Genomic DNA, 27,892 nt, shown 5'->3' with positions numbered 1-27,892 from the left:
CAGTTAACCCACTGTTCCCCGGTAAGGCCGTCATTGAAAATAAGAATTGGTTTTTAACTGACATGCCTAGTTAAATAAAGAAAAAGAATGACATGTAGAGCAATATTAACTCATGCAGAATTATGCATTTCTTGCAGTAAAATGATACAACAAATGTACATTTTTGTCATGGTAACAGGAATGATTTCTTTCAGCGTCTCTTGAGAAAATGTGACTACGTGTGTAATCTTCAACACTTGTTTTGCAAGTTTTTCTCATTTTTATCAGAGAAAGCTTTTTTATTTCCTTAAAACTGGTCGAACTGATGTCATTTGTTGCACTGGATTTATCTTACCACTGTTGTTGTGTTTTCTCCCCAGGCCCTAAACGAAACAGACAACTTAACCGAGAGTTGTCTTACCACTGTTGTTGTGTTTTCTCCCCAGGCCCTAAACGAAACAGACCACTTAACCGAGAGTTGTCTTACCACTGTTGTTGTTTTGTCCCCAGGCCCTAAACGAAACAGACCACTTAACCGAGAGTTGTCTTACCACTGTTGTTGTTTTCTCCCCAGGCCCTAAACGAAACAGACCACTTAACCGAGAGTTGTCTTACCACTGTTGTCTTACCACTGTTGTTGTTTTGTTCCCCAGGCCCTAAACGAAACAGACCACTTAACCGAGAGTTGTCTTACCACTGTTGTTGTTTTCTCCCCAGGCCCTAAACGAAACAGACCACTTAACCGAGAGTTGTCTTACCACTGTTGTTTGTTTTCTCCCCAGGCCCTAAACGAAACAGACAACTTAACCGAGAGTTGTCTTACCACTGTTGTTGTTTTCTCCCCAGGCCCTAAACGAAACAGACCACTTAACCGAGAGTTGTCTTACCACTGTTGTTTTCTCCCCAGGCCCTAAACGAAACAGACCACTTAACCGAGAGTTGTCTTACCACTGTTGTTTTTTTCTCCCCAGGCCCTAAACGAAACAGACCACTTAACCGAGAGTTATCTAGATTACTAATGTGTTCCTTCTACTGATGGAAGACATTTATTCTGATGAGCACTACTTTATTTCGTCATCTAGGACAAGCTATGACAGAAGATAAGCTGCATGTATCTAACTATAGTAACTATTGAGTATCCCAGAATAATAACGTGATATTGGCGTTGTCGTAACCATGGTCACTGTTATCGATACAACTCCCGTCAGCGGTCGACATCATCAGGATCCAATTTGAGGGCACCAGTTGGCTCCAAAAGGGGGTTGTGGTTTTGACTGCATGCTGACAGTGAACTCAGAGCCATTCAGTGGCTACACGACAAACACAATTTTCCCAGATCTCCACAAAGTAATTGTAATGACAGTCCACCACAACATACGCCAACGTTTCCTGATTAGCAAGGGCTAGGTCTGTGTTTTTAAATTCATTGTGGTTTAGAAACTGTTTTGAGATCCTTGCGAGAGGATTTCTCCAGTGGTTGAATTGGGTTTCTGGGGGGAAATGGGGGGGGGGGCGTGTCAAATATTAGGACTAAGTCTGTTATTTGTTTGGCATTTTGTTTGTTTACTTATTCTGATATGAAACATGATGGCCAGACTAGAGCAAAGATTTTGAGACACAAGGGCCAGACTTTGAGGAAAGGTTTTCAAACCGAAATGGTTGTCGAGACCTACTCCCTATTGGAGGTAAAGAGATATACAGTGTATTCAGGCCCCTTCCATTTTGTTACGTTAAAGCCGTATTCTAATTTTTTAAAATAAAATATCCCCCCCCCTACTCAATCTACAGCAATAACCCATAATGACAAAGTGGAAAGGCACACCTGGCATCATCCCTATGGTGAAACATGGTGATGGTGATGGCAACATTATGCCGTGGGGATGTTTTTCAGCGGCAGGGACTGGGAGACTAGTCAGGATTGAGGGAAAGATGAACAGAGCAAAGTACAGAGAAATCCTTGATAATCTGCTTCAGAGCGCTCAGGACCTCAGACTAGAGCGACGGTTCACCTTCCAACCAGACAACGACCCTAAGCACACAGCCAAGACAACGCAGGAGTAGCTTCGGGACAAGTCTCTGTCCTTGAGTGGCCCATCCAGAGCCTGGACTTGAACCGGCTCTCTCATTTCTGGAGAGACCTGAAAATAACTGTGTGGCGACACTCCCCATCCAACCTGACAGAGCTTGAGAGGATCTGCAGAGAAGAATGGGAGACACTTTGTAGCGTCATAGCCAAGAAGAATCACGACTGTAATCGCTGCCGAAGGTGCTTCAACAAAGTACTGAGTAAAAGGGCTGAATACTTTTATGTAATTGGGGTATTTCAGTTTTATTTTTAATACATTTACAAAAATGTCTTAACCTGTTTTTGCTTTGTCATTTGTCATTATGGGGTATTGTGATGTCATTATGGGGTATTGTGTGTGTAGATTGAGGGGGGAACAATTTAATCCAGTTTAGAATAAGGCTGTAATGTAACAAAATGTGGAGAAAGTCAACTATAAAACCAACCTCTGCAGCTGCCTAGTCTGCTTTGACTAGGACACACACAGCCATTTACTCACACTCACTGGCAGTACGGGTAGACTAAGTCTATTCCAGGCTCAACAACAGAGTCGTATCCATTTACAAAGGGAAGAAAACAGTCTGAATCGGGTTGAGCTGTGATGGTCCTGTAATTTTGGATAAGAGTAATTGGCCAAATGACCCCAGCCACATTTTCTCCTCTGCTCCTGGCTGCCATAGAAAAATAATGAACATATTCATTTTAAAAAGCGCTTTTCATTACAATTAGAATCTAAGTCGCTTTAAAATCCACAAACAATTTAACAAAACAAATGTAGGGATCTGGCAGATCTTGGACAATTGGTTTTCCACGGCTTTGGATGATAGGCAGTTCAGAAAGGTGGTATCGATCTTGAGAGGCCGCGAAGATGGTACCGCCAGGCGGGAAAGTCCAGACATCTGATAGACAAGCTACGGAGCTCTTCATCGGGCACCTCGTCTTTGATAGTCACAGCTCAGGTAGGCTGGATCGTCCACTACTGAAATGTAGCACCCACATGTAAGACCACAACGGGAGTGGTTCAGAAAAGCCCCCTACAAAGAGAGCCTCTGCATCCTGTCACGCTGCAATCCACTTCCCTTTAGGAACTGGGGCAGGGGGCCCAAAAGCCTTGAATAGAACGGGCATCCCCATTCAAGTTGGTAATGATGTCATAATGGGTGTACTGGTGGCCATAGTGACTGTACCCATAGGTTTACATTTTGTACTGTGATTTGTTGACTCAACTGACATCATAGAATACGAGCCACATCAGTTAACATTATACATCAGGTACCCCCTCCCTGGCAAAGCCTCGACCCAGGCACCACTGTCATACATTAGCAAAAATACATCAAAATGAATCCCAATGTCTTGTTTTATCATCGGGTGAATAATAATGGCAAGGAAAAATGGTCAACAATTAATAGATTTGGTAGCTTGTTTTTTTTCTCCATCATTTCACCTCCCTGCATTATAATTGGAAGAGGAAGTGTAAACTGTAACAGCCTATTAGCTAGAAAGCTAACTCTAAACACATTTTCACTGAGAGCAGCTGTAGAGCTGGTTAAACAAAGGTGAGCCCTGCGTTTATTTCCAAGTCAAAAAAGCTTACCAGCAGTCAGCGGCACTAGTCTCAATGGAAGCCTGGTGCCTTTTCAAAGCCTGTCAGATACTCCAGTGAGTGTTAATTTGCTTCAATGTTAGGAGTTGAGATTTAATTTGACATCATTAAAGATGCAGTACCGTTGCGGACCCCTAGGTGGCTTCGGAACCCTGGTTGAATACTCTGACTTGTTCTACGTTACCATGGAAATGGCATCCCAATACCAGGCAGCCATTGCAAGTGTACCCATGACTTTACCATTCAAATTGCCAGTGTTAAGAGGTTCCGATCCCATTCTATTCATTCTATTTCTACGTGCTGCTGCTGCATTGTGGGGTGTGTTACCAAGGCAACCGAATACTCATTTGCTTGTTTAAGCAAGGAGCAACAAAGTTTAAACACATTAAGAGTCAACCTCTCGATTGGCCCGGCCGTCCCATCTCCAGTCAGCTGTTCTGTTTTTATAGTTATATGACATTTTGTTTTCTTGATCAAATCAAATGTTATTTGTCACGTGTGCCAAATACAACAGGTGTAGTAGACCTTATAGTGAAATGCTGAATACAACAGGTGTAGTAGACCTTACAGTGAAATGCTGAATACAACAGGTGTAGTAGACCTTGCAGTGAAATGCTGAATACAACAGGTGTAGTAGACCTCACAGTGAAATGCTGAATACAACAGGTGTAGTAGACCTCACAGTGAAATGCTGAATACAACAGGTGTAGTAGACCTCGCAGTGAAATGCTGAATACAACAGGTGTAGTAGACCTCGCAGTGAAATGCTGAATACAACAGGTGTAGTAGACCTTACAGTGAAATGCTGAATACAACAGGCGTAGTAGACCTTACAGTGAAATGCTGAATACAACAGGTGTAGTAGACCTTACAGTGAAATGCTGAATACAACAGGTGTAGTAGACCTCACAGTGAAATGCTGAATACAACAGGTGTAGTAGACCTCACAGTGAAATGCTGAATACAACAGGTGTAGTAGACCTTACAGTGAAATGCTGAATACAACAGGCGTAGTAGACCTTACAGTGAAATGCTGAATACAACAGGTGTAGTAGACCTTGCAGTGAAATGCTGAATACAACAGGTGTAGTAGACCTTACAGTGAAATGCTGAATACAACAGGCGTAGTAGACCTTACAGTGAAATGCTGAATACAACAGGCGTAGTAGACCTTACAGTGAAATGCTGAATACAACAGGCGTAGTAGACCTTACAGTGAAATGCTGAATACAACAGGTGTAGTAGACCTTACAGTGAAATGCTGAATACAACAGGTGTAGTAGACCTTGCAGTGAAATGCTGAATACAACAGGTGTAGTAGACCTTACAGTGAAATGCTGAATACAACAGGCGTAGTAGACCTTACAGTGAAATGCTGAATACAACAGGTGTAGTAGACCTTGCAGTGAAATGCTGAATACAACAGGTGTAGTAGACCTTGCAGTGAAATGCTGAATACAACAGGTGTAGTAGACCTTACAGTGAAATGCTGAATACAACAGGCGTAGTAGACCTTACAGTGAAATGCTGAATACAACAGGTGTAGTAGACCTTGCAGTGAAATGCTGAATACAACAGGTGTAGTAGACCTTACAGTGAAATGCTGAATACAACAGGCGTAGTAGACCTTGCAGTGAAATGCTGAATACAACAGGTGTAGTAGACCTTGCAGTGAAATGCTGAATACAACAGGTGTAGTAGACCTTACAGTGAAATGCTTACTTACAAGCCCTTAACCAACAATGCAGTTTTAAGAAAATACCAAAAATAATTATGCCAGCCCTAGAATCATGGACATTTTCTGCACGTTTTATTTTCTGTTGCAAACAGTTTTGCTACGGTCTGCACTAATGAATAGGACCCAGCCCTTGTCGTCTGTTGTGCAGAGCAGTGTTATTGTTCAGAATGACCTCTGGTCTAGAAGGCTGTAACAGCAAGGTGTGTTCCTTTTTAACTGTCAGTCTTTCGAAAGGGCTGCCAAGTCCAGTTACCTGTCTGTCTTGCATGTCTGTCTTCTCCTGTATAGTTAATCAGCTATTCTAAAGGTGTGTTTTCTCTGAGCGGCTGTGGAGTTCCCCGCTTGTGACAGTCAGGAAGGAGGGATAATAAAACCCATCTTTAGGACATTACAATGTCTATAAAACGCTTACGTAGGGTTAAACTTTTAGTTGATAAAGATTGCGTGCCAAATGGCAGCACACCTTATCTCACTCTCTATATGGCACTACTTTTGACCAGGGCGGCAGGCCAGTAACCAAAATGACGCAGGTTCGACTAGGTGAAAAATCTGTGCCCTTGGGCTCCTTCCTGTAAGTCGGTCTGGTTATACACCAAGATTGCATGCTAGCTGGCAGCTACAAGCTCTGGCTTAAGTAAGTGTGTGTGAGTGTGAGAGAGCGAGAACTGGCCTTCCCAAGTTGAGCTGTGTGTTGCCCTTAATTGTGTGTTGGATAAGTTGTTCTGTCACTTGATGCACCAGTTAAAGTGGATGAAATGGATGTTTCACACAATACCCCCATAATGACATCACAATGCCCCCATAATGACATCACAATACCCCCATAATGACATCACAATACCCCCATAATGGCAAAGTAAAAACATGTTTTTAGAAATGTTAGCCAATTTAATAAAAGTTAAATACAGAAATATATGTAATTTACATAAGTATTCACACCCTGGAGTCAATACTTTGTAAAACGTTTTTAAAAAGCATGTTTGGCAGTGATTACTGCTGTGAGTCTTTCTGGGTAAGTCTGTAAGAGTCATTACAGCTGTGAGTCTTTCTGGGTAAGTCTGTAAGAGTCATTACAGCTGTGAGTCTTTCTGGGTAAGTCTCTAAGAGTCATTACAGCTGTGAGTCTTTCTGGGTAAGTCTCTAAGAGCTTTCTACACCTGGATTATTTTCTAAATTCTTCCTATCAAATTGGTTGTTGATCATTGCTCGACAACTATTTTCCAGTTTTACCATACATTTTCCAGTCGATGTAAATACATTTGATCAGTCGTGCTTATCGGTCTCTGGGGCAATTTTGCATAATTTAGTGGAATTAAATGGTTTATTTTGGTTAGTCGTTATGTTTATCACATGCGTACAGACACAGATCCTATGTTGTTAAAGTCTGTCAGATGGCACGAGAGCTTCTACTACGGCTTCTCATCGTTGCTGGGGTGAACCGTGCTTTTAGAAACCCAATCATTGCGTAACAATTCTAATTCACGTTTAAATATGTATTTTTTTAAACTGTTCTGATGGCTACGATTTTTAAAAATAGTTTATTTTTATTTCTCAAGTGGTAATTGAAGTACGCTTCCCATTCACCCTCAAGTGCAGAAACGGCAGCAGGAGACAGGCTTCAGCTCATTACACTTTGCAATGAGCTGGAGGCCCTATGCCTTTTGAAAACACAGCCTCTCCTTAAAGGGTAGTAGGTATGTAGGTAGAAACATCAAAAGTCCTAATGCAAAGTTAGTTACACCTCATTTGTTATTTTTTTTACATAAAATTTACATAAATTACATAAAACAGATCAGAATGCCTAAAGGCATATTTTTCCGGGGTGTGATGTAATATGCAGGACCAAGCCGGCCTATCCCCTAGACATACTTCACAGAGAGTATGCCGGCAAGTCCGTCGACGAGAACAAATTCTTATTTACAATAACGGCCCAGGTTAAGTGCCTTGTTCAAGGGGCAGAACGACAGATTTTTACCTTGTCAGCTCGGGGATTCGACCGAGCAACTTTTGGTTTACTGGCCCTAATGTGTCGAACCACTAGGCTACCCTGCCACCCCTAAACAAAACAAAAACAGGAGAACAGATAAGGTAGTACACAATTAGAGCAGGTATAATTTTTCTCTTTTCGTTTGAGCCCACGTCTAGAAGGCACCAGGACCTGCTGTGCTAACGGGTTCCCACCAAGTCACAAAGTCTGAATAGCCAGAGGTGTACCTAACGCGGCATACGCACTCTGTAGCACAGAGGAGGTCCTCCATAGTTTTACACATAAAAAAAAAAAAGAGTATTTTATTCTCTTAACCTCTTAAGTCGACCCTCTACTTTTTTGAACATTCTGTTAAAAATCGCGAAACATTTCAGCGCCCTGCTACTCATGCCAGGAATATAGTATATGCATTTGCTTAGTCTGTGTGGGTAGAAAACACTCAGACGTTTATAAAACTGGTTAAATCACTGCTGTGGCTTTACCAGAACGGCATTTACATCGAAAAGCACAGGAAAAACTGATCACTGAAAATGGGAAAATATATCCATGCGCTACTTGAACCCATTGATAAAGGTGAACCACAATTAATTGACTGAGGTTGCAGTACCTACAGCTTCCACACGGTGTCTAGAGTCTTGTCATTTCCCTTCGAGTTTTTTCTTGGTCAAACACATGCAGGGCACCGTATCTCCTTTGGTCTAGGACCGGATATTTTCGTTGAGTTTCTAGCCGGACATTTTTCCAGACGGACAGCTAATGATCTTTACATCGCCTCCTGATGAATTTTATCGCTTATTAACGTTTACTAATACCTAAAGTTGCATTACAAACGTATTTCAAGTGTTTTGTGAAAGTTTATCGTCGACTTTTGAATTTTAAAAAATGACGTTACGTTTTGAAACGATGTTTTTTTCGTTTATCACACAGTCTACATATAACGATATCTAGGCTTTATATGGACCGATTTAATCGAAATAAAGACCCAAATAGTGTTTATGGGACATCTAGGAGTGCCAACAAAGAAGATGGTGAAAGGTAATGAATGTTTTCTATTTTATTGTGCGGTTTGTGTAACGCCGAAATGCTAATTATTTTGTTTACGTCCCCTGTGGGTCTTTTGGGGTGTTACATGCTATCAGATAATAGCTTCTCATGCTTTCGATGAAAAGCATTTTAAAAATCTGACTTGTTGCCTGGATTCACAACGAGTGTAGCTTTAATTCGATACCCTGCATGTGTATTTTAATGAACTTTTGAGTTTTAACTAATACTATTAGCATTTAGCGTAGCGCATTTGCATTTCCAGAGCTCTAGTTGGGACGCAAGCGTCCCGAGTAGAAGCAACAGGTTAAATGATTGTCAGAGAGTGCCCCCTTTTCATCAAGCCAAATGTTTCAATATAATTTTGTGACAAAACTGCATTATTATTATTATTATTATTATTATTTTGCTTCGTGGAAATGAGCCTCTGCACGTGATTCGGGGTAAAATAGGACGTGGGACGGGAGGTCCAATAGGACGTGGGACGGGAGGTCCAATAGGACGTGGGACGGGAGGTCCAATAGGACGTGGGACGGGAGGTCCAATAGGACGTGGGACGGGAGGTCCAATAGGCTACTTGATGTGGGACGGGAGGGACAATAGGACGTGGGACGGGAGGTCCAATAGGACGTGGGACGGGAGGTCCAATAGGCTACTTGATGTGGGACGGGAGGGACAATAGGACGTGGGACGGGAGGTCCAATAGGACGTGGGACGGGAGGTCCAATAGGCTACTTGAGGTGGGACGGGAGGGACAATAGGATGTGGGACAGGATGTGGGACAGGAGGTACAATAGGACGTGGGACAGGATGTGGGACGGGAGGTCCAATGGGCTACTTGATGTGGGACGGGAGGTACAATAGGATGTGGGACGGGAGGCCCAATAGGCTACTTGATGTGGGATGGGAGGCCCAATAGGCTACTTGATGTGGGATGGGAGGTCCAATAGGACGTGGGACGGGAGGTCCAATAGGACGTGGGACGGGAGGTCCAATAGGACGTGGGACGGGAGGTCCAATAGGACGTGGGACGGGAGGTCCAATAGGACGTGGGACGGGAGGTCCAATAGGACGTGGGACAGGAGGTACAATAGGACGTGGGACAGGAGGTGTACAATAGGACGTGGGACACGAGGTACAATAGGCTACTTGATGTGGGACGGGAGGTACAATAGGCTACTTGATGTGGGACGGGAGGTCCAATAGGACGTGGGACGGGAGGTCCAATAGGACGTGGGGCCAATAGGAGGTCCAATAGGACGTGGGACGGGAGGTCCAGGTCCCAATAGGGCGTGGGGCGGGAGGTCAATAGGGCGTGGGGCGGGAGGTCCAATAGGACGTGGGACGGGAGGTCCAATAGGACGTGGGACGGGAGGTCCAATAGGACGTGGGACGGGAGGTCCAATAGGACGTGGGACGGGAGGTCCAATAGGACGTGGGACGGGAGGTATAGGACGTGGGACGGGAGGTCCAATAGGACGTGGGACAGGAGGTCCAATAGGCTACTTGATGTGGGACAGGAGGTACAATAGGCTACTTGATGTGGGACAGGAGGAGGATGCAGCAGAATAGTGATATTCTGAGATATAAATTGAGTTTCTGAAACCTGTAATTTATTTGCTGATTGCGTACAGGGAGGAAAAATGACAGGCAACTCGTCTGTATTCGCCTCATTTATGTACATTGTGGATACGGAGGGGAAAATGTTGTCTATATTTTCAAGACCTGAGCTATTTAATTAAATTGATTTATTTAGGCCCCCCCATACACTACTGTCGGTCTGTATCCGGACCCAGAATGGGGTCAATACACACAGTCCCGACTACAAAAACAAACACAACATTTTTTTGGGGGGTGACTCGGTTGGGTTTGGACGCCTCGTATCACTTAAACACACAAGACTTGGAACATTTTGTAGAATTGCAGGAAATTAGTTGTAAAACAGCCCAAGAAAATGCTTGATGCTGCTAGAAGTGGTGTTGGACGGCCAGTAGGAGGCACTCTTTCCTCTGGTCTAAATTAATATCCCAGGGCAGTGATCGGGGACATTGCCCTGTGTAGGGTGCCGTCTTTCTGATGGAACATTAAAAGGGTGTCTTGACTCTCTGTGGTCACTAAAGATCCCATGGGACTTATCGTAAGAGTAGGGGGTATTAACCCCGGTGTCCTGGCTAAATTCCCAATCTGGCCCTCATACCATCTGGCCACCTAATCATCCCCATCTTCCAATTGGCTCATTCATCCTCCTTCCTCTGCCCTGTAACTATTCCCCGGGGTCATTGCTGTAAATGAGAATGTGTTCTCAGTCAATTTATCTGGTAAAATCAGGGTAAACAAATGTATTAGTTAGCCTACTAAATAGGCCAGGCCTATTTGCTTTTCTTTAGTTCACGAAGTGTTATTTTAAACATTGAATGACTTGAGTCAAGTGTGATATTCTGTTAGGTCCTGATCTGGCGATGCTATATGGCTGTGGGCTACAACTAGTTAGTTTAGAATTCCATGGCATTGTTTTTTACATCATTTTATAGTATGGAGAATACAATTGAACAGCTGAATAAAATGAGATATTTCTGGCAACGATTTCCGCTTAACCGCGCACATGCGGTTGTGTTGATCGGTTAACAAAGAAACAAGTGTTCCTGTATGCTCCATTTGAGTTATTTATGTAACTTTAGTTCTTCAAACTTTGGGCTATAATGTTTTGATTTTTATACATTCTAAGGCTGCATGATGTGACTCTCATGCAACTTTTAACTGATCATCATTAAAGGCATGAGCTCTGCTTTGTTTCTTGTGCAGACTGTGACCACTTCATCAGTCTCTCATTCACAATTTGTCAAGCGCTTGATAATATTCTCACCAGACCTCGAATTTCCCGGCGACATCCCAAAAATCCCTGCCTTTTGCAGCCACAGTGGCCGTTGTGCCCTCGGGCTGAATATAATAATTATAATTCCCTTCTCCCGGCTGTCAATAGCCGTGCTCTGAAGCACCTCTCGCTCACATGGCTCTCTCAGATATCTCAGTTCTTAATTAGCCAATGCCCATCACGTGATCAGGTCCTTCTCACAGGCGTTTTCCGCTCCGAAGTAAGCTACAAGTGAAGACGGACACGTCGGGGACACACTGCTCACGTCCTCCTTATCAAATTACGAGGCGCATATTGAAGACTGTCATGGTCGAAACATGTTGATGCAACAGTAGCTAAGGTGGGGGGGAAGTCTGTCCATAATAAAGCGATGCATTCTTAACACTTATCAACAAGGCAGGTCCTACAGGGCCTGGTTTTGTTACACCTAGAATACTGTTCAGCCGTGTGGTCAGGTGCCACAGAGGGACTACAATTGGCTCAAACCAGGGGCAGCACAGCTGGCCATTGGATGGACACAGAGATCTAATATTAATAACATGCATGTCAATCTCTCCTGGCTCAAAGTGGAAGAGAGATTGACTTCATCACTACTTGTATTTATGAGAGGTATCGATTGACATGTTGAATGCACCGAGCTCTCTGTTTTGAACTACTGACACACAGCTCGGACACTCATGCATACCCCACAATGCAGGTCTCTTCAAAGTCCCCAAGTCCAGAACAGACTATGGGAGGCTCACAGTACTACATAGAGCCATGACTACATGGAACTCTATTCCACATCAGGTAACTGATGCAAGCAGTAGAATTAGATTTTAAAAATTGACAGAAAAATGCACGTTATGGAACAGGGTGGCTGTGAAGAGAGACACACACAAAGGCACAGACATATGCATACACACACGATAACATGGACTTTGTGTTGTAGAGAAGGGACCTGAGGGCACACGATGTGTTGTTAAATCTATTGTGAATCTATTGTAATGTTTAAAAATATATATTTTTAACTGCCTTAATTTGGCTGGACCCAGGAAGAGTAGCTAATGGGGGATCCATAATAAATACAAATAGATATCAATTGTGGATGTAACCGCTGGGACTGCGGGTTATGAGACAAAATCTTTGGAGGGAGTTGAAAGTCCGTGTTGCCCAGCAACAGCCCCAAAACATCACTGCTCTAGAGGAGATCTGCATGAACGAATGGGCCAAAATACCAGCAACAGTGTGTGAAAACCTTGTAATAGCTTACAGAAAATGTTTGACCTCTGTAATTGCCAACAGGGTATATAACAAAGTATTGAGAAACTTTTGTTATTGACCAAATACTTATTTTCCACCATAATTTGCAAATAAATGCATTAAAAATCCTACAATGATATTTTCTGGATTTTTTTCTTCTAATTTTGTCTGTCATAGTTGAAGTGTACCTATGATGAAAATTACAGGCCTCTCTCATCTTTTTAAGTGGGAGAACTTGCACAATTGGGGGCTGACTAAATACTTTTTTGCCCCACTGGACATGTTAACAGGACTATACTAGTGGTAATATATACATGTAAACAGGAGTAATAGTGACCAGTTGCAGGATAAATTGATACTAATGGTAATCAATGAACAGCAGTGTAGTGGTAATACATCTAATTTAGCAGCAGTGTAGGTGTGTGTCTGTGTGTCTCTGAGTGGGAAGAGACCTGTGGATGAGCATAGAGTCCGTGTGGATAGTCTTATGGTCAGGGGTCATCTGAGCCTTGATGCGCCGGTACGGTCTGCCGGACGGGAGCACGGAGAACAGTCCATGTCTCGGGTGGCTGGAGTTTTTGGGCATTTTTTTTTTTTTTTTTCTCAGACACCACCTGGCATGTACGTCCTGTAGGTGTGTGTGCGTCCTGTAGGTGTGTGTGCGTCCTGTAGGTGTGTGCGTCCTGTAGGTGTGTGCGTCCTGTAGGTGTGTGCGTCCTGTGTATGTTGGGTTGGGGTGTGAGAGGGGGAAAAGGACTTGGCTGCTTTCTTGTTTCTAGTTTATTTCTGTGTTTTTAAAAATATTTTCTCCCTCTGTTTCTGCTTCGTAGGACCCCCATCTCCCTCTCAGGTCATTTCATGACACTTCAAATGGTTCTGGAAATGTTTCTGTAGTTAGAAACAGATAAGATAAAATATTTTGTTGAATAAAAAATAAAAAAATCATATAACATTCAATAATTATAATACTTAACAGCTGATTTGGACGAAAACTATTTCTAACAATGAGTACGACATGAGGAATCCCAAAAAGTGGTCAAAAGCCCCCCACGGACCTCTGCAACACCCCAACCAAACAAGTGTGTATAGTGTCCGTTCTCTATGTTTGACATGTAATATGGAGCTAATCGCTTGGAGTATTGTTTCTTCCTATGTAATGTATTCTCAGTGAATTTGGTGATGGTGTTTTCACCCTGTTCAGAGAGATTTGTCATTGAATTTGTTGGGTTTAAGTCCCATCCTGCATCCTGATATGATCAGGTTCTGACCACTAGGTAGGCCGTCATTGTAAATAAGAATTTGTTCTTAAGTGGCTTGCCTAGTTAAAAATATATATATATAAAGGTTCTGACCACTAGATGGCGCTGTTCATGCTATAAGGTGATTCTTTATTTAAATAACCCCCCCTGTTGTTAACGAGCTCATAGTTTCACACATTTCAACGCAAATGCATTCTCCCTTGACAAGTACCAACACAAACCCTTTACTCTAGGGAGTTCGTATAACACACACACATCCCTGTCCGTGAGCGAGAGCGTATGAGTGTGTGTAGGTGGACATTTTATTTTTAGTTCACCCTACTCATGGCTGACTTTCTCTGTGTGCAACAGCGTCTAAGTAATATAAATACGGAGTGTGTGTGCGCGTGTGTGTGTGTGCGTGCGCATGACAGAATATCTTGCATCCATCTCCCATCATTGAATACAAAGATCGAGGTGGAAGAGAAGGGATGACAGAGGACACAAGAGGGAGGAGAAGGGGAAATGGTGTGAGGGCAGCTACAGCCAGCAACAAATCACCATGGCAACACATCCATCACGACCAGGACACAGGAGGGTGTATGTGTGTGAGATCTCCCCCCATTGGACTTATCATTACTATGGACTTATGTAGGTGTCTGTCTGTGTCTTTAGGTCTTCAAATACTCTCTTCTTCTAACGTGTGTGCGTGTGTGTGTGTGGCTGTTCACTGAGTGTATGCGTGTTCCTCTGTTCCCTAGGAAAGGACAGTAGTAATGAGGGTTGAGTCAAACCGTTCCCACACACTGGGATAAACATTTCTTGGTTCTGTAACTCGCGTTATGAGTCAGTGTGTGTCTTGGTTCTGTAACTAGCGTTTTGAGTCAGTGTGCGTGTGTGTCTTGGTTCTGTAACTCGCGTTATGAGTCAGTGTGTGTGTCTTGGTTCTGTAACTAGCGTTATGAGTCAGTGTGTGTGTCTTGGTTCTGTAACTAGCGTTATGAGTCAGTGTGCGTGTCTTGGTTCTGTAACTAGCGTTATGAGTCAGTGTGTGTGTCTTGGTTCTGTAACTAGCGTTATGAGTCAGTGTGTGTGTCTTGGTTCTGTAACTAGCATTATGAGTCAGTGTGCGTGTCTTGGTTCTGTAACTAGCGTTATGAGTCAGTGTGTGTGTCTTGGTTCTGTAACTCGCGTTATGAGTCAGTGTGTGTGTCTTGGTTCTGTAACTAGCGTTATGAGTCAGTGTGTGTGTCTTGGTTCTGTAACTAGCGTTATGAGTCAGTGTGTGTGTCTTGGTTCTGTAACTCGCGTTATGAGTCAGTGTGTGTGTCTTGGTTCTGTAACTAGCGTTATGAGTCAGTGTGCGTGTCTTGGTTCTGTAACTAGCGTTTTGAGTCAATGTGTGTGTGTCTTGGTTCTGTAACTAGCGTTTTGAGTCAGTGTGTGTGTGTGTGTCTTGGTTCTGTAACTAGCGTTTTGAGTCAGTGTGTGTGTGTGTCTTGGTTCTGTAACTAGCGTTATGAGTCAGTGTGTGTGTCTTGGTTCTGTAACTAGCGTTTTGAGTCAGTGTGTGTGTCTTGGTTCTGTAACTAGCGTTATGAGTCAGTGCTAGCTAGCTGAAAGTAATGTGAGAACAAACCAATGACATCAATTGTCTGCACATCTATAATTATAACAGGTGAGTTTGTTTGTGTGTGTGTGTGTGTGTGTGTGTGTGTGTGTGGCTGGCGTGCAGCTGTTAAGGAATGAGAGCGGAGAAAATCCTGCACAATAGTACAGAGGGGATGAGAAGAAGAGAGAGAGGGGGGCGGGAGAGAGATGGGGGGAGAGACAGGGGGGGGGAGAGAGAAATGGAGGGGGGGCTGGAGAGGGGGCAGGGGGTAGAGAGAGATGGAGAGGGGGCAGAGAGAGATGGAGTGGGGGAGAGAGAGATGGAGAGGGGGCAGAGAGATGGAGAGGGGGAGAGAGAGATGGAGAGGGGGAGAGAGATGGAGAAGGGGGAGAGAGATGGAGAGGGGGAGAGAGAGATGGAGAGGGGGAGGAGATGGAGAGGGGGAGAGAGATGGAGAGGGGGAGAGAGATGGAGAGGGGGGAGAGAGATGGAGAGGGGGAAGAGAGAGGAGATGGAGAGGGGGAGAGGGAGATGGAGAGGGGAGAGAGATGGAGAGGGGGAGAGAGAGATGGAGAGGGGGAAGAGAGATGGAGAGGGGGAGAGAGAGAGGAGAGGGGGGGAGAGATGGAGAGGGGGAGAGAGAGATGGAGAGGGGGAGAGAGATGGAGAGGGGGAGGGAGATGGAGAGGGGGAGAGAGAGATGGAGAGGGGGGAGAGGAGATGGAGAGGGGGGAGAGAGAGATGGAGAGAGAGATGGAGAGGGGGAGAGAGATGGAGAGGGGGAGAGAGAGATGGAGAGGGGGGAGAGAGAGATGGAGAGGGGGAGAGATGGAGAGGGGGAGATGGAGAGGGGGAGAGAGATGGAGATGGAGAGGAGATGGAGAGGGGGAGAGAGATGGAGAGGGGGGAGAGAGAGATGGAGAGGGGGAAGAGAGATGGAGAGGGGGAAGAGAGATGGAGAGAGAGATGGAGAGGGGGAGAGAGATGGAGAGGGGGAGAGAGAGATGGAGAGGGGGAAGAGAGATGGAGAGGGGGAAGAGAGATGGAGAGGGGAGAGAGAGAGAGATGGAGAGGGGGAAGAGAGAGATGGAGAGGGGGAGAGAGAGATGGAGAGGGGGAGAGAGAGATGGAGAGGGGGAGAGAGAGATGGAGAAGGGGGAGAGAGAGATGGAGAGGGGGAGAGAGAGATGGAGAGGGGGAAGAGAGATGGAGAGGGGGAGAGAGAGATGGAGAGGGGGAAGAGAGATGGAGAGGGGGAGAGAGAGATGGAGAGGGGGGGAAGAGAGATGGAGGAGGGGGAAGAGAGATGGAGGAGGGGGAAGAGAGATGGAGGAGGGGGAAGAGAGATGGAGGAGGGGGAAGAGAGATGGAGAAGGGGGAGAGAGAGATGGAGAGGGGGAAAGATGGAGAGAGAGATGGAGTGGGGGAGAGATGGAGAGAGAGAGATGGAGTGGGGGAGAGATGGAGAGGGAGAGAGAGATGGAGAGGGGGAGAGCGAGATGGAGAAGGGGGAGAGCGAGATGGAGAAGGGGAGAGCGAGATGGAGAAGGGGGAGAGCGAGATGGAGAAGGGGAGAGAGATGGAGAGAGGGGGAGAGATGGAGAGGGGAGAGAGAGATGGAGAGAGGGGGAGAGATGGAGAGGGGGAGAGAGATGGGGAGGGGGAGAGGGATGGAGAGTGGGGAGAGAGAGATGGAGTGGGGGAGCTGAGATGAAAGGGGGAGAGAGCTGGGTGGGGGAGAGATTGAGAGTGGGGGGAGAGATGGGGGGGGGTCTAGAGAGGATATTGCAAGAGTCACACTATAAAATACACACACACACCGCTCTCTCAAACACACACGGATGCGCACACACAAACACACAGCTCTTATCAGTGTTATGGGGATAATGCTGTAACTTCCTCTCACCAGTCTAGCAAATGTTGACATGCGCCACGAGGACAGTCAGCACACGCACACACACACACACAGCTCTCTGACATGCACACACACAGCTCTTTGACATACACACACATAATTGTAGAGGCGGCAGAGAGAGGTTCTGAACAGAATGTGAGCCTCGTTAGCAAATAAGGTAGGAGAGGTAGTGTGTGTGTGTGTCTTCCTGTGTGCGTGTGTTGACGTCAAGCACACCCCAAAGAACACACACCCCAGCAGGACCTCAATAACATGTCCTAGGGATAATGATGTCAGAAATACAGGAGTTTGTGTGATACACCAGAGGCTGTCCTCCTAAAAGCTGGATTAGCCAGATTGGTTTGTTCATCTGAACTGGGATTGAGTTCAGAGGCTGCTGTCTAAAAGGTTAGCCAGATTGGTCTGATTGCTGCTACAGCTGTAGAGGGACCTCTCTCTTTCTCGTTCTCTCTCTCTTGTTCAGATGCCCACAGTTGTCGTGTGTGTGTGTGTGATTTTTAAATTAAAAACAATTCACCTTTATTTAACCAGGTAGGCCAGTTGAGAACAAGTTCTCATTTACAACGGTGACCTGGCCAAGATAAAGCAAAGCAGTGCGACACAAACAACACAGAGTTACACATGGGATAAATAAACGTACAGTCAATAACACAATAATGTCTATATACAGTGTGTGCAAATGTAGTAAAATTAGGGAGGTAAAGGCAATAAATAAATAGGCCATAGTGGTGAAGTAATTACAATATAGCAATTTAACACTGGAGTGATAGATGTGCAGAAGATTAATGTGCAAGTAGAGATACTGGGGTGCAAAGAAATAAATAGCAATATGGGGATGAGGTAGTTGGATGGACTATTTACAGATTGGCTATGTACAGGTGCAATGATCTGTAAGCTGCTCTGACAGCTGATGCTTAAAGTTAGTGAGGGAGATGTGAGTCTCCAGCTTCAGTGATTTAAAAAAAAAAATTGTTCCAGTCATTGGCAGCAGAGAACTGGAAGGAAAGGCGGTCAAAGGAGGAGTTGGCTTTGGGGATGACCAGTGAAATATACCTGCTGGAGAGCGTGCTACTAGTGGGTGTTGTTATGGTGACCAGTGAGCTGAGATAAGGTGGGGCTTTACCTGGCAAAGACTTATAGATGACCTGGAGCCAGTGGGTTTGGCGACAAATATGAAGCGAGGACCAGCCAACGAGAGCATACAGGTCTCAGTGGTGGGTGGTATATGGGACTTTGGTGATAAAAACGGATGGCACTGTGATAGACTACATCCGGTTTGCAGAGTAGTGTTGGAGGCTATTTTGTAAATGACATCGCCGAAGTCAAGGATTGGTAGGATAGTCAGTTTTACAAGGGTATGTTTAGCAGCATGAGTGAAGGATGCATTTGGGGGCCACGGAAGGAGAGTTGTATGGTATTGAAGCTCATCTGGAGGTTTGTTAACACAGTGTCCAAAGAAGGGCCAGAAGTAGTGTGTGGTGTCGTCTGCGTAGAGGTGGATCAGAGAATCACCAGCAGCAAGAGCGACATCATTGATGTATACAGAGAAAAGAGTCGGCCTGAGAATTGAACCCTGTGGCACCCCCATAGAGACTGCCAGAGGTCTGGACAACAGGCCCTCCGATTTGACACACTGACCTCTGTCTGAGAAGTAGTTGGTGAACCAGGCGAGGCAATTTGAGAAACCAAGGCTGTTGAGTCTGCATAGCGGAGAAGATTGCATAGCGGAGAAGGTACGGTGGGATTCGAAATGGTCTGTGATCTGTTTGTTAACTTGGCTTCTGAAGACTTTAGAAACGCAGGGTAGGATATATTTAGGTCTGTAACAGTTTGGAGATACAGGGTAGGATAGATATAGGTCCAGACCAGTACAGTGTTGTCCTAACATTGAACCAGACCAGTACAGAGTGTTTACAGAGTGTTTAGTGGTTTAGAGTCAAAGTGTTCCGGCTCTGTACCTAATGGTACCCTATTCCCTACATAGTGCACTACTTTTGACCAAAACTAGTGCACTATAAAGTGAATAGGATGCCATTTGGAATACACATTTGGAATACATTTGGAATACACATGGTCTGATACAGTTTGGGTCTAGAGTGTCTCTCCTTTGAAGAGGGGGATGACCGCGGCAGCTTTTCAATCTTTGGGGATCTCAAGCGATACGAAAAGAGAGGTTGAACAGGCTAGTAATAGGGGTTGCAACAATTGCGGCGGATCATTTTAGAAAGAGAGGGTCCAGATTGTCTAGCCCAGCTGATTTGTAGGGGTCCACATTTTGCAGCTCTTTCAGAAATCAGTTATCTGGATTTGGGTGAAGGAGAAATGGGGGAGGCTTGTGGCTGTGGGGGGTGCAGAGCTGTTGACCGGGGTAGGGATTAGAGGTCGAGCGATTTATTTTTCAACGCCGATACCGATTGTTGGAGGACAAATAAAGCCGATACCGATTTAATCGGACGATTATTAAAATGTATTTGTAATAATGACAATTACAACAATACTGGATGAACACTTATTTTGACTTAATATAATACATCAATAAAATCAATTTAGCCTGAAATAAACAATGACACATGTTCAATTTGGTTTAAATAATGCAAAAACAAAGTGTTGGAGAAGAAAGTAAAAGTGCAAGATGTGCCATGTAAGAAAGCTAATGTTTAAGTTCCTAGCTCAGAACATGAGAACATATGAAAGCTGGTGGTTCCTTTTAACATGAGTCTTCAATATTCCCAGGTAAGAAGTTTTAGGTTGTAGTTATTATAGGACTATTTCTCTCTATGCCATTTGTATTTCATATACCTTTGACTATTGGATGTTCTTATAGGCACTTTAGTATTTCCAGTGTAACAGTATAGCTTCCGTCCCTCTCCTCGCTCCTCCCTGGGCTCGAACCAGCAACACAACGGCAACAGCCACCATCGAAGCAGCGTTACCCATGCAGAGCAAGGGGAACAACTACTCCAAGTCTCAGAGCGAGTGACGTTTGAAATGCTTTTAGTGCGCGCTACCTAGCCAGCCATTTCACTTCGGTCACACCAGCCTAATCTCGGGAGTTGATAGGTTTGAAGTCATAAACAGCGCAATGCTTGACGCACAACGAAGAGCTGCTGGCAAAACGCACAAAAGTGCTGTTTGAATGAATGTTTACGCGCCTGCTTCTGCCTACCACCGCTCAGTCAGATACTTAGATATTTGTATGCTCCGCAGGCAGAACAGTTGAAACTGGAGCAGCAGCACGGCCAGGTGGACTGGGGACAGCAAGGAGTCATCATGTCAGGTAGTCCTGAGGCATGGTCCTAGGGCTCAGGTCCCCCCCGAGAGAGCAACAAAGAAAAAGAGAGAGTTAGAGAGAGCATACTTAAATTCACACAGGACACCGGATAAGACAGGAGAAATACTCCAGATATAACAGACTGACCCTAGCCCCCCGACACATAAACTACTGCAGCATAAATACTGGAGGCTGAGACAGGAGGGGTCAGGAGACACTGTGTCCCCATCCGGTGATACCCCAGGACAGGGCCAAACAGGCAGGATATAACTCCACCCACTTTGCCAAAGCACAGCCCCCACACCACTAGAGGGATATCTTCAACCACAACTTACCATCCTGAGACAAGGCCGAGTATAGCCCACAAAGATCTCCGCCACGGCACAACCCAAGGGGTTGCGCCAACCCAGACAGGAAGACCAAGTCAGTGACTCAACCCACTCAAGTGACGCACCCCTCCCAGGGACGGCATGGAAGAGCACCAGTAAGCCAGTGACTCAGCCCCTGTAATAGGGTTAGAGGCAGAGAATCCCAGTGGAAAGAGGGGAACCGGCCAGGCAGAGACAGGAGCCATTCGGTTCACCTTCACACTCCTGGGCCAGACTACACTCAACCATATGACCTACTGGGCCAGACTACACTCAACCATATGACCTACTGGGCCAGACTACACTCAACCATATGACCTACTGGGCCAGACTACACTCAACCATATGACCTACTGGGCCAGACTACACTCAACCATATGACCTACTGGGCCAGACTACACTCAGTCATATGACCTACTGGGCCAGACTACACTCAACCATATGACCTACTGGGCCAGACTACACTCAACCATATGACCTACTGGGCCAGACTACACTAAACCATATGACCTACTGGGCCAGACTACACTCAGTCATATGACCTACTGGGCCAGACTACACTCAGTCATATGACCTCCTGGGCCAGACTACACTCAGTCATATGACCTACTGGGCCAGACTACACTCAGTCATATGACCTACTGGGCCAGACTACACTCAGTCATATGACCTCCTGGGCCAGACTACACTCAGTCATATGACCTACTGGGCCAGACTACACTCAGTCATATGACCTACTGGGCCAGACTACACTCAACCATATGACCTACTGGGCCAGACTACACTCAGTCATATGACCTACTGGGCCAGACTACACTCAGTCATATGACCTCCTGGGCCAGACTACACTCAACCATATGACCTCCTGGGCCAGACTACACTCAACCATATGACCTACTGGGCCAGACTACACTCAACCATATGACCTACTGGGCCAGACTACACTCAACCATATGACCTACTGGGCCAGACTACACTCAACCATATGACCTCCTGGGCCAGACTACACTCAGTCATATGACCTACTGGGCCAGACTACACTCAACCATATGACCTCCTGGGCCAGACTACACTCAACCATATGACCTACTGGGCCAGACTACACTCAACCATATGACCTACTGGGCCAGACTACACTCAACCATATGACCTACTGGGCCAGACTACACTCAGTCATATGACCTACTGGGCCAGACTACACTCAACCATATGACCTACTGGGCCAGACTACACTCAACCATATGACCTACTGGGCCAGACTACACTCAACCATATGACCTACTGGGCCAGACTACACTCAGTCATATGACCTCCTGGAGGTTCTTCAACTGGCTGCTGGGGGATTTTTATTTGACTGCCCGACTTTTCAGACCAAAAAATAAATGTTAAAAACATCAGCTAATCAGGTCCAACTGATTTTTATTTAGCAAATCTGTTCCAAAGAATTCTGTTCTGTACGTTCCCACGTAAAATAGAGAGATCGACGCTGAGTGTACAAAACATGATGAACACCTGCTCTTCCCATGACATAGACTGACCAGGTGAAAGCTATGAACCCTTATTGGTGTCTTTTGCTAAATCCACTTCGATCAGTATAGATGAAGGGGAGGAGACGGGTTGAAGAAGGATTTTTAAGCCATGAGACGATTGTGTCTGTGTGCCATTCAGATGGTGAATGGACAAGACTAAAGATTTAAGTGCCTTTGAATGGGGGTATGGCAGTAGGTGCCAGACGCACCGGTTTCTGAAAGGAACTGCAACGCTGCTGGGTTTTTCACACCCAACAGTTTCCTGTGTGTATCAAGAAAGGTCCACCACCCAAAGGACATCCAGACAGCTTGATACAACTGTGGGAAGCATTGGAGTCAACATGGTCCAGCATCCTGGCCCATTTTGTAAAGTCAGTGTTTGTGATCATGTACATATGTTAGCAAGGTTTGAGATAATAGAATGCTTCATTCAAATATCTGTTTGGGTTTCTTGCGGTCAATTTGCAGTCTACCAATTATTTGTAAGTAGGTTCCGCTCATGAAATAATTGGCTTAATCTAGTTGATGATCCCTGTACTTAAACAACTCTCTCCCCTCCTCTCCCTCCCTCTCTTCTACCAGGACACCAAGGCGGGGGGCCGTCCCAGCATGCCGCGATGTCGGAACTCGGTTGCCACGACGGCGGAAGAGACCCCTCACATCGGTAACTATCGGTTGCTGAAGACCATTGGCAAGGGAAACTTCGCAAAAGTCAAACTGGCACGCCATGTCCTCACCGGGAAAGAGGTAACAGACACACACACGTTAGTCATTCACACAGAGACACCAATTTCTCTTCTGGCAGGAACTGCTTCCTGTCTTGTTGCATCACTTCCTGTGTAGCATCCACTTTGGACTTGGGCTGTATCTCAATTCCTTCTGCATTTTGACTGGATCCATTTTGAACCACCCCTACAGTCCCCCTCAGCTCAGACACACGCATTCTCTCACACACCATTATTGATTTTCATTCTTCTATCCAACCGCTCTCCTCCTGAAGGACTTGATGAAGGAGAGGAGACTAGGAGAGGAAGTCTTTGTATACTATTGAGATGCAACCCAACTGTCTCTCTCCGTTGAGTTGAAGTGGGTGTTCTGTTGGAACAGTCAACATTCTGTCCTCACTGTGTTCCACCAGGCAGAGACAGTGTTCAGCATTCTGAACTGGGTCTGTCTTAGAATCTGCCACTGAACAGGCAGTTAACCCACTGTTCCTAGGCCGTCATTGTAAATAAGAATTTATTCTAAACTGACTTGCCTAGTTAAATATATATATATATATATATATATGAGAGAGAGAGAGAGCGAGAATTTAAATCTACGAGGTCTCGTGTATGACATGGAGGTACTGTCTATTATATTATGACAGACCAGCTAGATCTACTGTCTCTGTTATGTAATGACAGACCAGCTAGATCTACTGTCTCTATTATATTATGACAGACCAGCTAGATCTACTGTCTCTATTATATTATGACAGACCAGCTAGATCTACTGTCTCTATTATATTATGACAGACCAGCTAGATCTACTGTCTCTATTATATTATGACAGACCAGCTAGATCTACTGTCTCTGTTATGTAATGACATACCAGCTAGATCTACTGTCTCTATTATATTATGACAGACCAGCTAGATCTACTGTCTCTATTATATTATGACAGACCAGCTAGATCTACTGTCTCTATTATATTATGACAGACCAGCTAGATCTACTGTCTCTATTATATTATGACAGACCAGCTAGATCTATTATGACAGACCAGCTAGATCTACTGTCTCTATTATATTATGACAGACCAGCTAGATCTACTGTCTCTATTATATTATGACAGACCAGCTAGATCTACTGTCTCTATTATATTATGACAGACCAGCTAGATCTAATGTCTCTATTATATTATGACAGACCAGCTAGATCTACTGTCTCTATTATATTATGACAGACCAGCTAGATCTACTGTCTCTATTATATTATGACAGACCAGCTAGATCTACTGTCTCTTACATTTTTCCCTAACAAAATGCAAGTGTTCTCCTCGACAGCCAGTTCTTTCTTTACATTTCAGGAGGTAAATGCATCTGAGTCAAATGTGGAGTTCTCTAGTCACCTGACCCTTTGTTTGAATTCTATGGTTTGGTAGATCTTGGTTTGGTAGATCTTTGGTTTTGTCAAGGTGTTGTGCACATTGGTCTCTCTGTCTGCTGAGTCTAATGTAGTGTATCATTTCCAGGTGGCTGTTAAGATTATTGATAAAACACAACTCAACTCTTCCAGTCTGCAGAAGGTGGGTCCCATACACACTATACACACACTATACACACACTATATACACACTATATACACACTATATACACACTATACACACACTATACACACACTATACACACTATATACACACTATACACACTATACACACACTATACACACACTATACACACACTATACACACTATATACACACTATACACACACTATATACACACTATATACACACTATATACACACTATACACACACTATATACACACTATATACACGCTATATACACACTATACACACACTATACACACACTATACACACACTATATACACACTATACACACACTATACACAATTTATATACACACTATATACACACTATACAATAATAATTATACACACACTATACACACACTATATACACACTATACACACACTATATACATGCCTTTCAGCGCGCGCTTTCGCCCGCGCACGACCTCAGCCGGCGCCACGCGCACGCTCGCTCCCACGCACGCCTTCATCGCCCGGCGACCGCGCACGCCTCATCTGCGCACGCTGTATCCGCCGCCTGCGCGTAGCGCTCAGCCGCCGCCCTTTCCCATGCGCACGCTTACACCATCCACGCACGCTTTACGCAGGCCACCACACGCACGTGCCTGCGCGCGCGGCAGCCGCGTTACCGCGCCTTACGCGCAGTGCCTTGCATCGGCGCCGCACCACACAGCGCACGCCTTGGCCGCCACGCTTACGCCCGGCGCCGCACGCCGCGCACGCGAGCCGCTCATGTTTGCCCGCTGCGCATACACGCGCACGCCCCTGCATGACTTACGCTCCATGCCATCGCACGCGCGCACGCGATAACGTACCTCTTCCACTCACGCCGTCGTGGTATGCACCATCAGCTCCATTTCTGTGCTCTTCGGGTGCCTATCCATGCAGATTCTCCGCTCTCTCCCTGCTCTCTGCTCTCACACACCATAACATTACCCTGCTCTCTAACACTCATTACCACTCCCTGCTCTCTCCTGCTCTCTCCATCACACACACACACACGATAACACCTGCCTCTTACTCTCCCTCTCATGTAGCTTTTCTCCTATTTTCTCTTTCTCCTTAATCTCTCTCTCTCCCTGCTCTCTCTCCCACCTGCCCACTCTCTGCTCCCACCTGCCCATTCCTGCTCTCTCCAAGCTCTCTCTCCTGCTCTCTCCCGCTCTCTCCTGCTCTCTCTCGCGCTCTCTCCTGCTCTCTCGCGTCTCTCCTGCTCTCCTGCTCGCTCTCTGCCTCTCCGCTCTCCTGCTCTCTCCTGCTATCCTCGCGCTATATCCTGCTCTCTCGCTAATATCTCCTGCTCTCTCGCGCTCTCTCCTGCCCTCTCTCCCGCTCTCTAGAATATATGTAAACCATACGTAGAAAATTATATAGCAGTATAAGTGATATATATAATATATATAAAATATGCAATATATAAAATATATGTAAATATATGTGGAAAAAATATCGTAATATCTATCTGCAGTATGGCTGTCTCTGGAAGAATATCTACCTTAAAAACTCAACGAAATCCTTAAAACAACTAGCAGCATATATAAAACTGTATGACATATCCTCAGACTCTTGTAGTATATATAAAGAATGACAGCAATATATATAAAATAAACATATCTTATCGGTTCAGCATGACTTATGTGGAACCATGTGTGCAGAACTCTCTATTGTTCTGTAAGAATATGTAAGAATATGTCTAAGAACATATATATATATATGTATGTAATAAGTATATATATATGTATAGTAATAAGTATATCCATATATATATATCTCTCTATATATAAATGTAGTATATATGAGAATATGTAAGAATATATAAATATCTTAAAGTATCTATAGCTCTCTCCCGCCCCCTCTCCCGCTCTCTCTCTCTCTCTCCCGCTATCTCCCGCCTCTCTCTCTCCAGCTCTCTCTCTAAAAGCGCTCTATCCCACCCGCCCACTCTATGCTCTCTCTCACGCTATCCCGCTCGTATATATCCTATATAAAATATATCCGCGCCTCCTGCTCTCTCTCGCTCCTGCTCTCTCGCGCTCCTCTCCTGCTCTCTCTCGCGTCTCTCCTGCTCTCTCTCGCGCTCCTGCTCTCTCCTCGCGCCTCCTGCCTCTCTCGCCTCTCCTGCTCTCTCTCTCTCGCGCTCTCTCCTGCCTCTCTCCTGCTCTCTCCTGCTCTCTCTCCTGCCTCTCTCGCGCCCTCTCCTGCCTTCTCGCGCTCCTCCTGCTCTCTCTCGCGTCCTCTCCTGCTCTCTCTCTCGCGCTCTCTCCTGCTCTCTCTCCCCGCTCTCTCCAGCTCTCCCGCTCCAGCTATGTCATGTGTGGTATTGTGGCGAGAAATATGGCAAACCAATAATGCAGCAGAGAATATCTCATGGAAGGCCATATGCGTGCATGCACAGAAGTATGTAGCAGCTATCTAATGTAAGATGATAATACTTAGTGACTCTTTAGATATGGCAGTATAATATAAAGAATCTAACCATGTCTCATGGAAGCAGCAAGCGTATGAGTCTCTCATGAAAAATGTCATCAGCGACCCATCAATAAGAACCATCATGCGCCCGAACTCCATGCAATAATATAAGACCGTATTGACGAATAATCCATGCACACATAAATATGTCCGAACCATGTCATATCGCATCCTTGGCTCCATCATGTATGTGTTGGGGCTCCAGCCGCCGCCATTGCTCCTCCATATAAACTGACTCCACTTAGGCTCTCCTCCTTAGTAAGCCATCCCCCAGCCGTCATCCAGCCGAAGACATCCAATACGGCAAATAAATAGCGACCATCAGCGTATGAAGACCGTGTCGCCATCCATAAAATAAGCCGGAAGAATGATCAGCCATGAAAGTAATATATGGATAAGAATAATGGCGACATCATGGAAAGAAGATAATGTAGCCGAAAAATATAACCGGGTTATAATAGTCAGGCTCCATGCCCGGGATCTGTCGCCAGCGCTTATGGGCGACTCCATCATGCATTGTACTCCAGTGGCGCAGGCATACTCCGCCCTCAGGCTCCATCTCAAGATCTCTCCTCCAGACATGTCGAAACAACCTGTGGCTCCCATGTAGCAAACCAGCCCTTGAAACCATATATGATCATCATAAA

At 45.3% G+C, this 27,892-nt stretch overlaps 1 protein-coding gene across 1 annotated transcript in view; it reads left to right on the top strand.

The window, feature by feature from the left end:
* The window catches only part of mark2b (MAP/microtubule affinity-regulating kinase 2b), a 105,901-nt gene that overhangs the window by 6,530 nt on the left and 71,479 nt on the right, over positions 1 to 27,892 (top strand). The window contains exons 2-3 of the mRNA XM_065025240.1: positions 23,043 to 23,207; positions 24,696 to 24,753. Coding sequence (XP_064881312.1) covers positions 23,043 to 23,207; positions 24,696 to 24,753 — 223 coding nt within the window. The remainder of the gene's footprint in view (positions 1 to 23,042; positions 23,208 to 24,695; positions 24,754 to 27,892) is intronic.

Source organism: Oncorhynchus nerka, linkage group LG12 (assembly GCF_034236695.1).
Source record: "Oncorhynchus nerka isolate Pitt River linkage group LG12, Oner_Uvic_2.0, whole genome shotgun sequence".
Classification (NCBI taxonomy): Eukaryota; Metazoa; Chordata; class Actinopteri; order Salmoniformes; family Salmonidae; genus Oncorhynchus; species Oncorhynchus nerka.
The sequence above is the reverse complement of the archived record's forward strand: the minus strand, read 5'-3'. Positions and strand labels throughout refer to the sequence as shown.